The following is a 16591-nucleotide window of genomic DNA, read 5'->3' on the forward strand; positions in this document are numbered from 1 at the left end:
GTAGTTAGTTAAGTTAGACCTTCCATCCCTCCAGCCTTTGTGTCTTGCGGGGCTGGCAAGCCTTGGTTGCGTCTAGCGCCTTGGCTTGAGGTGGTAGTTTTAGCATATTGTATACTCTAAATAGTTTGTTTAGATTTAGTTAGTTAAGTACTACACCATCCAATCATATTTTTAATAATGGGGTCACTCTGCCACTGGCCTCCAGGTCCCAGAGATCAGTGTCACCGATACATCAGAGGTTGCAATCAAGCCACAGGACTCTCTTTCTCAGCTGCCTTTGGCCCAGAGATCCTGCCAGGACGGCTTCATAAATCCCTGTGAAGGCCACCAATAAAGGTTCTTGTCACTGCTGATCCAGAACCTGCTGAGGCTCCACAGAGGTTGAAAGTCCCAGGATACCCTTTTCATAGCTTCGCTGGTCTCAGAGGTCCTTCACACTGATGCTCCTTCCTCCCACGAGCAACCGGGTCTCAAAAGATCCTGTCAGGGACACTCCAGAAGTCATAGCGAAAGCCACCCTAAGGGTTCCTGAACCAGCTGTGGTTAAAGATGTCATGTAACAGGTCCCCGTCCCAGCCTGCTACAGCTCTGTGTCATAGCAGCTTCAGTTGCACCTGACATAACCAACCAGGTCACACTGAAGCAGGTCATGTCTGCCACAAAGGTTCCTCTCATGATGGTGCAGAGATTCATGCCACACCTGCCGAAGAAATTGCAGCAAGGGCTGACCCAGTGTTTCCTGTCTTAGCCTCGGTCAGAGCTTGTGTCCAAGGCTGCTGCAGTCCCAGAGCTCCCCTCTCAACCTCACTGGTCCTAGAGGTTCCTGCTAATGCTAGGGGTTCTGTCACCTGTGTGCCACATTAAAAACACAATATGAAAATAAACACAAAATGTGGAAGGGGTTTATTTATTTATCACTTTGTATGTTCATTTGAATAATAATCTCACCAGGTAAGTCAAACCAGGTAAGTAACTCAAAGGACAGTTTGTGGCCCTTCGTGTACTGTTTGAAAACCAAGGTGTAATTAAACAATAAAAATGGCCTTTGGACAATCCAACAGAATGAAGTCAGAACACATTGTTCACTTTTCAACCAGTCTTCCTACTATTCTGCAACAATGCTGCTAATTATTCCACTCATTTGGGTTAATGTCTCAACTGTATGTAAATTCAAATAAAGCCGAGTCTGAATTTATTACAAATACAAAATCTCTAAATGACAAAAATAGTCTGTCCAACCTTCAAGCTACCATTTTTACAAAACTTAAATGAACACTCACTTTACAATACAGTATAACAAAGTGCCTTAAGAATAACGTTTTTGTTCTTTATGTATATCGTAATACAGTGCATTAACAAATGTATACACATTTTAATTTTAGAGAAATGTAAATAAAAGAGAGAGAGACTGCAAGAAAACAGCAGGCATCTTAAGGCTTATGTTGAATTAGATGGACCTTCATCAGCAAGTATAAAGGTCTGCAGTGCAGATAGCTTCTGTGCAGCAAATGCCTTGTATACACAGGTGTAAAGGGGTGTTGGGCTGAATGTGACAGGTCAAATAGATTCTCTGATAAACATCTTGGGATATCTTCATCATAATATCTTCAAATTATAAACATCAGTAACACAGACAACATCAACAAGGCTGTGAATGACCTGAGAGACAAAGCATAAAAAGCTTTTTACTCTTATGAGTGCGAGGTCTAGGTTTTCATTTGAGACCAAACCACTGATATATATATATACATATATATATATATTCGCTGTTCGTAGCTGTACTCGTGGTATAGAGTCTCTTTTGCGTTTTGGTTTGGTCTATAATATAGATCATTTGACCAAACCAAAACACAAAGAGACTCTATACCACGAGTACAGCTACGAAACAGCGAAAATTAGGGCTGTACCCACTAGTAACTGAAAAATAATAAATAAAATAAAATAAAATAAAATAAAGTAATGCAGATACCAAGAGCCGACCGCTGACAGAAGCCCCCTCAGACAACTGTGTAATGATATAAATGTTCCAGTAGGTGGCACTAGAAAGCTTTGCAATTATCATAGCACAAAACAGCAGAAGTAGAGAGAGACAGTGTAGAAGAAACACGTGAGTTTGTGATTAACTAAAATACTTTGAAGGAATGGAATAAATGACACCTATACAGCTTTTTAGAAGAAACATGTTCATTTGCAAACAGGTCATTTGTTCATATGCAAGTTACGGGATGAGAAAAAGCGCGCCAACCTAACAGTTGCTTCAGCTGATGTTATTGCATTGTACACATTAACATTAAAGTAAGCACTATTAAATACATTATGTCAGAGTCCACGACCCCTGGAAAAAAGGGCAATTTGACCGGAAGTGCCAGAAAATTAAAGGACGACGCTGCAGATTGGCATAATCTCATCATGAAATGGGAGCGATTAAATGAAGAGGGATCCACGATTGCGACTAAAATTGTTAATCTGGGATTGAGCAAAAAGTAAGTTTTACCTGTTAATCAAACATAAATACTATAAATATAAACTTCTAAAGCGTTTATATATTAATTTGTGTGTGTAAGCAATCTGTCTGCTCTTTTATACCTGCAACCCGTTCACAGATCAGATATTGAGCCTGATGTTGTGATGGAAGGAGGCCGTTTGGCGGCTGGAGACTTCTCACAGAATCTGAAACGGAGCAATCAAGAGCTGGAGGAAGAATGTGTGAAGTTACAAGACGTTGTGGATAAAATGGTAGCTTTTTGCAGAACGAGCATTGGCAATACTTATATGTTTGTACATTTTTATATACTCTTAATTGTTTCGCCAAAGGCAAACATACTGTTAAAGATGGAGAAGATGGTCCATGCCGAGTGCGGGATCTGTGAATTAGAAGCGTTCCAGTGTGGAGAGAGAGGAAGAGCAGCACCACTGTTTCACACGTGGTCCACTCAACAGTTTGGTAAGAGGAAGAAATGCTCAATCACACACCAAACCATCCCATTTTCTGTTCATGTTCATTTTTGATCTGTATGTCCAGCGTTTACTTTCATAAAATTGGTTTAAATTCATAAGTGTTATGTATAAATTAATATGAATACTAATTTAGTGTGAAGCAATCATCTGCTTTCCCTTCCAATGTGACTCCAAAGGAACAGTTCACTCAAAAATGAAAATCTTCATGAATTTACTCACACTAATCTATATGTGATATAAATTAGTTTCTCCATCATCACATCACTTGCTGGCAAATAGATCCTCTGAATGGGTGCCGTCAAAACAGCTGATAAAGACACTTCTCTATTCACTTCACAAGACGTTAATTGATGGACTGGAGTCTTGTGGATTATTCTGACGGCACCCATTCACTGTTCACACATTTCTCCATGTCTTTTCTGATGAAGAAACTAAATCATTTGACCTTTGTCCTCTTCATGACAGTTGAAGCTTCTTCCAAGCTTTACGAGTCATACAAGCAGGAGTTGGCGCTGAAGAAGACTATACTACAAGAATTGGCCCACACTGCTAATGCTGATCTTTCTATGGTCTACCTGTCATCATGGCTGTATCAACCCTACATTGAGGACAGTGGAAAACTGCTACTAGAGAGTTTGCTATTGGAAACAGGTCACAGACCTTTATGATTCAGTCTGTGCAAGAGGACTATGTAAATAAATTAAAAGCATATAATGACATGTATACAGCTTTGATTTAATCGGTTTAACCTTCAAATTTATTTCTCAAAAATATCCTCTTTTTATACTGTATTACTTCCCTGTAAGCAGTCTGTACCATACAAAGTCTTAACTCCATAAACTCACTCACAAAAGTTTTAATGTCATATTTGAACATGTCCCTTTGTATTAAAAATGCTGAGATGTTTCAAAAACACAGTAAATCAGATATTATATAAAAAGTAATAAAATAGTGCAACAACTTTTCAAATGACTTTTGCACTAGACAAACTTCTAAAGAACAGAAACAATGGAACATCTGAGGCTGCAGTTTAAGATTATAAGCACCTCAAGTCTTCTCCGTTTGTTTTACAAATCTAGAGCGTTTTCTTACTGCTTGGAGTGGCCAGTTATCAAAACCGAAACATCCCATCTCAAAATACCATGTTTGTAGGTCAGACCTCTAGGGGTCAACTATTTTCAGCCTTAAGATAAGGGTTAATTCTCGAACAAATGAACGTTCAAAAGTGTTTGAATAAATAAAATGTGATAGGGTACCAATTTAAACTGTATTGTAACTACAGCCTGGTTTTCTAACAAAAAGGAACGGTTATGTACAGATGTCACTGGATGGCCAGCTAAGTGTACACAGTATCACAAAAATCATACCACAGCTTTTACTGAACCTCACTGGAGTCCATAACTTAGTTTTGGCAGATAGTATTTTCTTTTCTCCCATCTATGCATGTTGTGAAAGATTGAGTTTCCAGAATGAAAAGCACTGGATTCCCTCCACGATTTAGTGTGTTGTTACAAGTATTTCCCACCATGTCATCACTTTCCCTGTGAGAGGTGTAATGCGCAGCTACATAGTCATGGACTCCGAAACCAATGGTTAAGATATGCTAACATAAGTGAACATTCTCTAAAATTGGAAATGAACAATGACTTCTTTGTATAAACAGAAAAAACACTAATATATAATAATACTGTTTTTATACAAATTTACAAAGAATGCAATAAAAGTTCATTGAAAAAAACACCATATCGCAGACAGAACGTATGTATGGTGTGAATAATGGACAAAAACAGAAAGTGAAGATGTGACTCCATTAAGTCTTTCTTTCGGTTTCAATGCCCAGCAGGGCATGAACGGTCTCTAAAGGAACACCTTCAGGTGCCTCGATGTGCATCATGGTGCCATCGGGCCCGTTGACAATGACGATGCCTTTGGCGGCTAACTCCTCTGCGCTCTGCATCACAAGCCCCTCTGCTGTTTGGATAATAACTGGAGATTCTTGCTGCACCACCTGACTGGCCTCGGGATCTTCGAGAGCATCGGTCTGGCAATCTTGAACCTCTTGTTGAGCGAGTTCTTCTGAGTTCTTAATCTCAGAGTCTGTGTTCAGAGCTTGTTCCAGCTGTTTCATCTGATCCACGATATCAACGATGACGCTACTGTTCAGAACCTTGGAGATCTCGGGATCTTCTGTGGTTTTTGTGGCATCAGAATCCGAAGAAGGCACTTCCATCTCCATGGGCTCTTCCTCTGTCCGCTCCAGGATGGCGTTTTCAGCGCTCTGTGTAGCATCATCGGTGGTTAGATCTACAGAAGTTAAGTTCTCCAGTCTGGTTAGCACCACCTGAGGCTTGCGCAGCATAGAGCCATCAATACTCTCGTCCTTCTGGATGCCATTCTGATTAACTTGATAGCCGTTGGTTTCTTCATTGCAGTTTTCTATTTTGAACCTTTTTGCAGGAGGCAGCATTTTGGCATTCTAAGAAAAACATGGAGAAAAAAATATTACCATACAACTGTAAAATGTATTTTGTTCACATAAAATTATGACAAGTAGCCCATAACAGCTCTAAGTGGAGTGGTGATAATATGGATGTAGATAAATGAAAGGCTGCAGGTTCAAAACCCAAAAGAAGCAAATCGTAAAAAAAACAAAAACAAGGCTGTCAAGTTTAACTTAAAATACACAAGGTTGCTGTCAATAAGACCTTGAAACAATAGTTGCCTTGAAAGTACTTTTGAAATTTTTTTGAATAAAGGGAGATTAACAGTGTGCAGATCTTTTTTCTAGTTTTTTAATAAGACAGAAAATAAATTAATATTTTTATTCAACAAGGACATATGAAATCGATAAAAAGTAACTGTAAAGATGCAAAAGTGTTAATGTTACAAAAGATTTCTATTTCAAATAAATGCTGTCCTTTTGAGCTTTCTATTCAAAGAATCTTGAAAAAAAATGTATCAAAGTTTCCACAAAAATAAAGCAAACTGTTTTCAAACATTGATAAGAGAAAATGTTTCTTGAGCAGCAAATCAGCATATTAGAATGATTTCTGAAAGATCATGTGATACTGAAGACTTTGCCATCACATGAATAAATTGTACTAAAATACAAAAAAGACGTTTAGCACAACTTTCATCATGTTTTTGATATTATGCTTTCATAATGTTTTCATCATGTATTTGATATTAATAGTTTCATTCTGATTTCTAAAGGCCGATCATAATCCTTGAGATTTCCTGTTAATGTTTTTCTTACATTAATTATCCTAATACTGTTTATATAAAGATCTAAGTAAACTTAATACAAAGTAAATATTCTTTAAATAACATTTTAATAAATTAATACAAAGGCAAAATACAAGCTTTTGAGTAGGGCTGCACGATATATCGCATGCGATATTTAATGCTTATCTTGTCAGTAAAGCTGCGCAAATCCACGTTCATTATCAATGTGGATTTGCGCAGCTTGTCAGTGAACAGCGGATCTGTGTAGTAAATGCTGCTCCATGTGAAATCACGCACGTGATGGAAATTACCGCTGATCACAGAACCGGCTTTACTGAAAAGATGCGCATTAAATATCGCATGCGATATATCGTGCAGCCCTACTTTTGAGTATTTCTTCAATTATTTAGTTAAGACTATCAGAATTTGTCTTTGTACATGAAAACATATAGCTGCCTTTACATTTTACGAAGGGGGTTCCTCACAAGAGCATCGTATTTGGAGGTTCAGGCAGAGCATCTAGTTACAAGACAGAATTAAATAATTCTGAAACTGCAGCTGAGCAATGTGTGATACTTGCATACAGGAGTGATTTTTGCTCAGAATGTACCTCAATACTCCGTAGGCTCTTGGTGGCCTGATTTGTTCGTGGCTCTGACTGATTTGTCTTTTGACTTTGTTGTCCATCAGAGGAAGTCAAGAGTTTTAGTGCATTGGGATCGGTTATACCCAGAGATTGTAAAACCTGGAATGACAGAAAATTTTTATGGTACTCAGGTTTGATCACAATGCTGCAGTGGCTAAATGTCTTGCGATTACTTACTCCCATGTTGTTGACCTCTATAGCTGGCCGGGAAGCCGGTGAAGTGTGCAAATATTCCAGGGCCATCTTCTTCACCTGGCTGTGTAGTTGTTCAAATTCATGGTACACGCTCGGGAACTGTTGCTTTGACGGGTAGCCCTTTTCCACCTATAGGGACGAGCACAGTGTAAGTGTGCATGAAATGCTTCCAACACACATATTCACATGGTATTGTACAATGAAAAATGGACACGACTAGACAAAATTCAAAAATATATTCCATGCTTCTGAATATCTAAACATACCTTCATCAGCACAAACTCCCATACAGTCATGACTCTGGCCAGACGAGGAAGAACAATCTCCATGAGATCTTCATCATCATACTGTTTAATAAACTGAAGAGAGATGAAAGAAATTCAGTAATTGCTGTTAGTATCAGTGATTTCATTAACTGCTCTGGTATAATTGCAGTAATGAGAATATTTACCATAACATTACAATATCCATATACGCAAACTCCTCACCTTTCGGTGACAACTCACTTTTTTGAGATCAAAATAGGTCACCTATGAAATTTGCTTAGATCCAATGAAAAAAATAATAATTTTGATCTTACAAGGGCAAATAAAGAACAGGTTGTTTCAATAAGTTGCATAGTATTTCTTCACTCTTTACTTCAAAAACTATGTCTAAAAAGGCTAGTGCTGTCAAACAATTAATCGCATCCAAAATAATCTTCATCTTTTATAACATGGGATTTTGACCAAATATATACAGTGCACAGCATAAATGAGTACACCCCCTCTGAATAAATATAAAATATGTATTTTCTTAATGATTACTAATATAATTAATGGAAAGATGGCAAAATTGAAATGTATTAAACATACTTAATAAAAACAACTAAATATACGCCAATATTTTCAGTAAGATAAGTAAATTAGCCAATCTTGTTTAAATGAAGGATTGCAGAAATGAGTACACCCTAGATTTAATTCAGCAAATGTATAATATTCTAGTACTTCGTATGTCCTCCAGAACTTTAAGTATACTGCTCTGACCCTTCTTGGCACTGAGCGTACAAGTTCATGACAAATCTTCACATCTGTCCTGACTCCTGTTTAACTCCTGGAGGACGACCCCCTTGAATGCTCTGGTCTTTAATGGGGAGTTTTGCTCAGTTCGTCTCTACAGAATCCCCCACAGCTGCTCAAGAGCGTTAAGATTGAGTGAAATACATGTCCACTGAAGGATTTTCACCTTGGGAGAATGAATATCTTCATTGTCATGCTGAAAAAATGCCCAATAATGGCAGGGAATGAGGGGAGGGTAGCATCTTCTGTTTCAAGTTTTTGTATTCCATCACACGGTAGTGTGTGGATTCATGACAGCACTGATAAAGCACAACTCCCTCACACCTTCAGCACTCATTCATCCCTATATAAAAGCTTTACTACCACTGAACGTCACTGTGGGTACCAAGCACTTCTCACTGTACTCCTCCTCTAGCAACACCACAACATTTTGGATGCTTTTGGATCTGAAATGATTGACTTGGTCTCTTGAGACCAGAGTATGGATTCCCAGAAGTCTCTATTTTGTAAATATGGGCCTTGGAAGAGGTTAAATGAGTTTATTTTGATTTGGCTACAGTAGGTAATTCTAGTGGTGACAGCAACCATGAATGTCACTTCTGCAGGCTGCGTCATACTCTGTGAGATAAAGTGTCACTCTTCATAGCTTTTGCCGGTTCTGAGGCATGTTATTTCTCCTGCTCTTTTTCTAGCAAAAATTCACTCATCACTAAATGAAAACTTAAAGTGAAGACCTGGGGCCGGAGTCACAAAACATTCTTAAGAAGAAATTTCTTCTTAACTGCCATTTTCTTCTTATTTTTTAACTGAAAAAAAAAAAAGTTACGAATATTTTGTATTCCCAAAAATTCTTCTTAAGAATATTCTTATCTTTTTTCATAAGATTGTTCTTAAGACAAAACTTCAGAAGAATCTTCTTAAAAATCATCGTAAATAACTTCTTAAATTTAGGACAGCCCCAGACTTGTCTTAAATGCCAAACAGTAAGAATTATTTAATAAATGTATTGGGTTATTTCAAATTAATTGTTATATTTAAGCATTACAAAAACATTAGCTACATATAATACATAGTAGGACTATTAATAGGGATGTGCGCGAGTTTTCTGAAGTGACAGCGATGACTGACAACAATCGGTCATGATTAGCCTGTGTGACGCTACATTTTGCTCAAAACTCAGTAGCAACTCTACAAAAATGAGTCAAATAGTGAGCTTTAATTGGACGCTTTTATTTTAGCTTGTAAATATGACAATCTTTGGCAGTATGCAGCGCATATGAATGCGCCGATACACAGGACACGTTTGCTGTATCAGCGCGGACACATACCGGAAGCGTTCACTCGGATGAGAGCGCAAAAACACAGCACAAAAATGAATGAAACAGATCGCTGCAGCTTGAAACAGGCTGTTCAAAAACACACCGCATTAAAAACGTGAAGCTGAGCGCCAGTCAAAGTCGCAACAAAAAGAGTGTGTGTGCTTATGATTATTAGGGTCATCTGCAAGAAGCGCAAAAAGACAAAGTGTGAGTTTATCACTCGGTACTGTTTTCACTCAGATAAAGACTGTCATTTTCTTCTTAAGAAAAACAATTAAGATGTTCTTAAGAATATATTTGAGAAATTAAGAATTTAATTCCACTTCGTGGAATTTATCTTAAGAAATTTCTTAACTTATTTCTTAAGAAGATTTTCATGAATCCAGGCCCTGATTATTTCAGGAGCCTTGTCACAAGTCCACTGTTTTTGAATGTCGGTACTACTTCTGCTATATTTTCACACTTAAAACAATAATTTGGTATTCCTCTTGTAACATTGTCCTCTTTTATGCTAAGAAATAAGTCACCTGGCACCCAAGTGGTTCCACTGCTGCCAACATTAAGTCGGAGTATGATTCGATGGGCTATATAACACTTTTAGTTGTCAGGAAATTACTTGTCTTTAAAAGTTTTGGTTCAATATACTTACCTGTTGATCAAAAATAGCCTTAAACCTATACAATTTTTTTTTTAGCTTCATTTAGTAACTTTCAGGAGTGTGTACTCATTTTTGCAACACAATATTTTACCTGAAGAATGCTGTTTGTACCGGTACGCGTGGGTTGCTTCTTCCCATGTCTTTTATATTATGAAATAGTCAGTAAAATAAAGGCTTTTTAAATAATTATAAAGAAGAGTGTCTTGGATTTATTTTTATTTTTTTACAACATTTTATCACTTTGATAAGAAAATCTTATTTTGCTGAATAATTTTGACATAACATGCCATCTAAGCAGGGTTCCCACACCTTGGTTAACTTCAATTTGAAGGACCTTTAAGTACTTTCCAGGTCCAATACCTTCAAATTCAAGGACTTAATGTGGGGACACATTTCAAGTGAGAGCAAAGGTTACATCGCGTCACCTTGTAAGATACATTGTTACAGTTTTCATGTGTCAAATACAACTATGCAAAAAAGCTTTTTTTTTTTTTTTGCATTTATTTTTGGCCATATGACAGAAATCTGATATTTGTCGCATTTCTGTTTTGCAATTGAAAATTGATCATAAAATGATCTGATATTAACTTTTGCATGGATTTTATTGAAAAGAGCTTAGGCTCATGTAACCAGAAGTTTTAAGATATATGAATATGCTTTTAAGTTTTTCTTGCCTCATGGCTTTACATTATCTTAACAAGCAAAGCAATTCAACATTACATCCTTTGGATCTCTGGCAAGCCATTCTTTGTAATCTTCTTTGGTGAGCCAAATATCTTGAAACTTGCATTTTCCAGTCATCACGTTTCAGCGGTTTCAGCCTATTTTTGCAATGTTTCACGGTGTGTCTGTGAAACGTTGAGGTACCATCTTAGTAGTTTCGTGTGCGTGTGAACGTCATGGCAACAAACAAAAACAAAGTACATCACATGGGAAACACTTAAAGTTACGCATAAATGTGCAACGTAAATCAAGCAAGCTAGTATGCACAAAGTGTTGGCGAAATAACACATTAGCGGACCGGAGGGAATAATATGGAATTTTCAAGGACCTGTATCTATGTTTGTTTATTTTCAAAAACTTTCCAGGGCCTTTCAAGGACCCGAGGGAACCCTGTCTAAGTAAAGAGCAATTGCTGAATTTGTTAAGTTTTAGAGGGGGTGTACTCATTTATGCTGTGCACTGTATTTACTCTTGATTTTTGTAAAATGTTGCAACAAGATGTTATTTTTTTTTTTTAAATAAAATATAGAACAAAAACAATTCATAAATAAAGAAACTTTTCAGATTTATCACCATTTCTATGTCACTTACTGAAAAAGCAAATTTGTGACACTGACCATGTAAATTAATTTGTCAAATATATATATACATATATATTTATCAACCAAAACTTAAGATCTCAAAATAATGCTGGAGAAAATGATCAGGTTTTATACAACCATGTGGAGCTCACAGTTTGTGTGCTATAAAACTAGGAAGTTTTAATACTCGTTCTAATACTATGAGAATAGGGATGTCCACACAACAACTATAACGATAATGACACGGATCACTTTCAGAACCATTTTTTCCAACTTATGAACAATACAAATATTCTGATATAGCCAATCAGAATCGCACTTAAAATAAACAGACCATTGGTGTGGACACCAACTAAAATTTGGTGTAAATGGTCCTTAAGACATTCTAAAAAAAAGTTCATCTTTATAATTCAACTTTTCATTATTTCAAATTGACAACATAACTTGTCAAGAGAGAAACTATTTAATTACAAAAATTCTAAACAGAAGTTTTTTTGTTTTTTTTTTTACAAGTGGACATTTGAATCTCACTGAATCAACCAAAATTTTGGGAACACTGTTAGAACATTATGCTTATATCACCCACCCCAGCATTGTACTCAGTAGTTACATAATGTGACGCAACAGATAAGTTGTTGATGAGTATAAACCACAGACATAACAGTGAGAAGTCACGACATAAGAAACCAAAAATGCATGCATAACTGATCTGAATGACTGGATAATACCCACTCAGCACACGTTTGTATAACAAACAGATCTTACTTCTTTTAGTCGATTCCTCTGTCTTTGAGCTTGCTGTTCCAAGGTCATTCCTCTGGGGTACTTGGGTGGCCGTCCTGGTCGTCCTCTTTTAGGTGGTCGCCCAGGCCTCCTAGGACGACCAGGCCGTCCTGGTCCCCTGGGCCGCCCAGGTCTCCTGGGTTCTACTTTCCCAATTTCTTGAACCTGAAATATTTTATGTGCGTTTATCTGATCAATCGGGTCAATTTTTGAATGATCTGAGACCTAATATCAAGCAAGAAAAACAAATCATCTTACTTTTTGAATACTGAGTGTTTTCACTTGACTAGAATCGGTGACTTCTGTTCCTGAAGGCTGTTCGTCTCTAGTTTTGGAGAGGTCTTCAGCTTGAGGTGGTGTTGGGTTCTTGTCATGTGTGGGATTTAGCTTATAGTGTCTGTTCAAACCGGCGACGCCAATGTACGCTTTCTCACAGGTATCACATTTAAAGGCTTTGTCACGGAGGTTGAGTGTCACATCTGAGGACTTCTTCTTGCTTTCCTCTCCATCCTCGTCCTCTACACTTATCTCAGAGTAGTCATCTGAATCCGACTGGTGGCTTTCCGCCAAGTCCTCATTCTTAATAAACTTGTAGTCTTTCACCTTGTGCTTAGGTGGTCTGGACACCCGACCAGAGCGGGTCTGGATTTTCAGAGGCTTCTTCTGGCGATTTTTAACTTTCTGTGTGTCCTTTCCAACGGCTGGAGTTGCAGTTTTTGTTTCTACAGTAATGACTTTGGAAGGAATTGTTACCTTGGCTGGAGATGAAACTTTCGGAGACGGCACTAGGATCTTTGGGGTAGGAACTATTGGTTTGGCTGGGAGACTCTTGACCGTGGCAGGTGCAGGGACATGTACTTTGCTAATGGGGACAGAAATGGTGCTAACAACAGGAGCTGATTTCTGAAGGAGAAGCTGAATAGGAGGATCACTTGGGTTTTGTAAGAAATATTGCTGCTGTCCAGGCACAGGGGTGATGTGGATGATCTGTGGGCTGCTTAATGTTCCTACGGTTGAAACCTTCACCAGCGGCTGACCGGCTGACAGATTCTGCGGCTGTAAAATTGTTATTGGAGTTGTCTGCCGTAGTTTATTGTCTTGCTTCAGAGGTGCCTGAACTTGAATTTGGATGGGCTCAGCTGCCTGAATAATTCAAAGTGTGAAAAAACAACATTAACTTTGGAGATAAATGGGTATATAATTTGCTTTAGTCGGTGGACTAAATTCAGTTAATGCATCTGACTAATTGCATGCAGGATCCTAAAGAAAAGTTAGAAGGATGCATTTGTAATAATACTACTGTAAAATAAAAGTACTGGTTTCTTTTACAAAATTTGTTTATGACCATAGTTTCTGCCCATATATCAGAATTACTACAATTATTGATACATAGTGAAATCATAAATTAATAGGATATATGATCCAAAGTACTTGACAATTTGAATAATTTCTTTAATGCACAAATTTTAAGGAAGCAAGGATGTATAGAGAAAAAAAAGATATGGAAGGAAGTATGTGAAGAAAAAAGTACTACAGGAAGAAAGTACAAAAAACACTTGTGGAAGGAAGCAAGTACAGAGAGAAGTATGTTTGGAAACAAGAATGTAAGGAAAACATTGTGGAATGTACAGAATAAGTACTTTAGGAAAACTGCACAAAAGAAAGAAAAAAGCAGCAAGAAAGCAAAGGAGGAAATACTTGTGGAAGAAAAAGATACACAAATATTTAAGGAAAATATGTAAGAATTTGTGTGGAAGAAAAAGGAAGTACAGAAGGATGAATGAAGGTAATCTGTGCAGAAGAAAGTAAGTATAAAAGGAATGGAGGAGGGAAGTAAAGAAGGACATAATTGTAGGAGAAAGTAGTACGTGTTGAAGAAAGGATGGAAGGGAAGGAAGAAAATGCAGAAAAACAGAAAAAGACATGCATGAGGTAAAAAGTGAGTATTTACAGAAGGAAGTATGTACTGAAGAAAGGGAGTGTTTTACAGAAGCAAATACTTGAGGAAGAATTAATGTTTGTACAGTATCTGCAGAAGAAAGTACAGAAACTAAACAAAAACTAAAGAAAATGCAGGAAAAAAGTACAAGAAAAGAAAGAAAGGAGAGAGGCAAATGTTTATAAAGAAGTTAGCCTAATATATATACGCATGAAGTAAGCAGAGAGAAAAAAAAAGAAGAGAAAAAGTACTCCACAGATTTTCTGAGAAGCCCTTCATTCACATTCTGCACTGTAAACAAAAAATGAATCGTCTCGTAATACAATTACTACAGCTTATGAGAGACCCTGTGATACCTTCTGCGCGGTCGTGTGGGCTCCGTTCTGCGACTGCTGCAGCGCGACCTGTTTGGCGACGCTCTGCAGCTGCTGCGACGCGTTCTGCACGATACTGACCGGCTGCGGCTGGATCGCCGTCGCCAGCTGTAAGTTAACGTTACTGGACTCCAGCGTGATGTAGGTCGGCTGCGTCGTGACATGTCTCTGTAGTATTTTTGGGGTCGTTGTGTGGGTCGCAGCCGGCTCGGCCTGGGTAATCACCTGTGCTTTACTCACTATAACCTGCTGTATGTCCACTATGGGGGAAGTGGAGGCTTTCACAGCTGTCTCTGTACCTGCCACATGGACCAATTGTTGTTTGGCTAACTGCTCGATTAACTGCTGCTGCTCCTCGGCCGATAACCCCGAGCTCTCCACGAAGCTGCCGTCGGGCTGCACGTAAATGATGGTGGTCGTCGGTGCAAGAGCGTTCAAGACTTCCCCGCTAACAGTGGTGCACTCAGCAGTCACACCTGCCTCTGCAGTGGCCTGAACATAAGACGTTATGATATTGGGATCGGTTATTACCTCACCGCTCATGATCTGTCCGATCACCTCCTGGGTAACGTTACCGTCCACAACTCTGACATCCACCGCTGACTCGCTGTGCATTAACTCGGCGAGGCCTTGATCAACGCCCCCTTCTGCAGTGGACGGGGCCTTGCTTGCGTCTTCTTGATTATTTCCCGCTTCGGCTGCGGTTTGTGTCGTCTCGGGCTGCGGCAGAGATCCGCTCGCGTCGAGGTTTTCCATTTTCGCTGCAGCAGATTTGGACGCTAAATTATTATCTTCTTCATTGTCCGCCATTTTGTTTACAGGAGTAAAACTTGCTAGCTGACGTAGAATCCTCTCAAGAGCGCGAGAAGCGACCGTTTGCTTGCAGACGATTAATGCTCAAGATGAGAGTAATATTTGCGAGATTGATTCAAAGCCCGGTACAAAACATTTCAAATGTGGGAAAATGTTATAATCCAGAGACGCACGCGAAGGTAACGGTAGCCAGGCAATTGGTTTTCCCGTCCATGCCACCAATGACGAGAGCACGGAGGATGGGTAACAACAAACTACGTCATTTCCGCTTTTAGCGCGCCGTTCTCTCATTGCTTTTTCATAAGGTCTCTTGACCCCGTTAACGTTTATAATATCCTGCAGCCTACACACAAACTTTTTATATTGACTGATGAAGAAACACAATTGGAGTTAAGAAAGACTACATTTTGGGACACATTTTAGTCAAAATTTCACATATAGGCTAATATTGAAAACTTTCTCCAAATAATGACTTGAATCATAATAATGAGAATCTTTCTTATAATAAAGTAGAAAAGTCAGTACATAATTTGAGATCAGTTGAAAATATTGATTTTTAGAAATAAATAAGGGCAGAATTCTCTTAACACTGTTGGACATTGTTAGTGAACAAACTAAAGAAATTAGGCTAATAAAATATTTAGGGTGAATTCATGCAAACTGGAGTATTTGTTTCCATTTAGATGTGGTAGAGAATCCCGTTTTTGGACTAAACATCAATGTAGTATTGGTGGATTTATTAAGCAAACATGTAGGCTAACCGGGTAAATTACCTATATATATATACAGTAAATGTCCAGCAGGGGGCAGGAAGGGACCATTTTTACATCCCTCCTCGATCCACATTTTACAGTCTCTCTTTTGTCATAATGCCACATCAATAAAATTCTTATCACGTTATTGCCATTATTTTAATAAGCCAAAATACCTTCAAACAAAGCAACTACTAGCCTGAACTATATTAATATATAATAATGATCAAGTCCACCGAACAAACATTTTTATGTGTACAACATTTACCATAGGCTACATAAGAATGCCACTCACATGAGAATGGTTCTTTCAATCATTTTTTTTCAACCTTATAAGAACGACTAAAGAAACAGATTTAGATTGTAATTTGTAAAGCATTAAGAGTTTAGCATGTCGGCAATGCTCTGATAAATGTAAACAGAAAATCATTTTCAGTGTGTTTAAAATGATCAAAGAGTTTTTAAATAATATGAGTGAATAGTAATATTTAAATGATATATTATGGCAGGTGTAATTCAAAATGATATTATTTATTTATTTAGCCAAATTATAGATTATATATCATT

At 37.9% G+C, this 16591-nt stretch overlaps 2 protein-coding genes across 2 annotated transcripts; one reads left to right on the forward strand and one right to left on the reverse strand.

The window, feature by feature from the left end:
* The first annotated feature begins 2059 nt into the window (after positions 1–2059).
* Positions 2060–4633, forward strand: cinp (cyclin dependent kinase 2 interacting protein). Its single transcript, XM_058748999.1, has 4 exons — positions 2060–2483; positions 2604–2736; positions 2815–2944; positions 3424–4633. The coding sequence occupies exons 1-4, from the start codon at positions 2317–2319 to the stop codon at positions 3624–3626; spliced, it is 633 nt and encodes a 210-aa protein (XP_058604982.1). The 5' UTR covers positions 2060–2316; the 3' UTR covers positions 3627–4633.
* A 2-nt stretch (positions 4634–4635) lies between these two features.
* znf839 (zinc finger protein 839) lies at positions 4636–15542 on the reverse strand. The gene is made up of 7 exons (XM_058748997.1): positions 14442–15542; positions 12405–13289; positions 12129–12311; positions 7291–7383; positions 7007–7153; positions 6794–6928; positions 4636–5434 (listed from the first exon to the last, which is right to left on the reverse strand). Exons 1-7 carry the CDS (start codon positions 15267–15269, stop codon positions 4769–4771), a joined length of 2937 nt encoding a protein of 978 aa, XP_058604980.1. The 5' UTR covers positions 15270–15542; the 3' UTR covers positions 4636–4768.
* Positions 15543–16591: the final 1049 nt, after the last annotated feature.

Source organism: Onychostoma macrolepis, chromosome 17 (assembly GCF_012432095.1).
Source record: "Onychostoma macrolepis isolate SWU-2019 chromosome 17, ASM1243209v1, whole genome shotgun sequence".
Classification (NCBI taxonomy): Eukaryota; Metazoa; Chordata; class Actinopteri; order Cypriniformes; family Cyprinidae; genus Onychostoma; species Onychostoma macrolepis.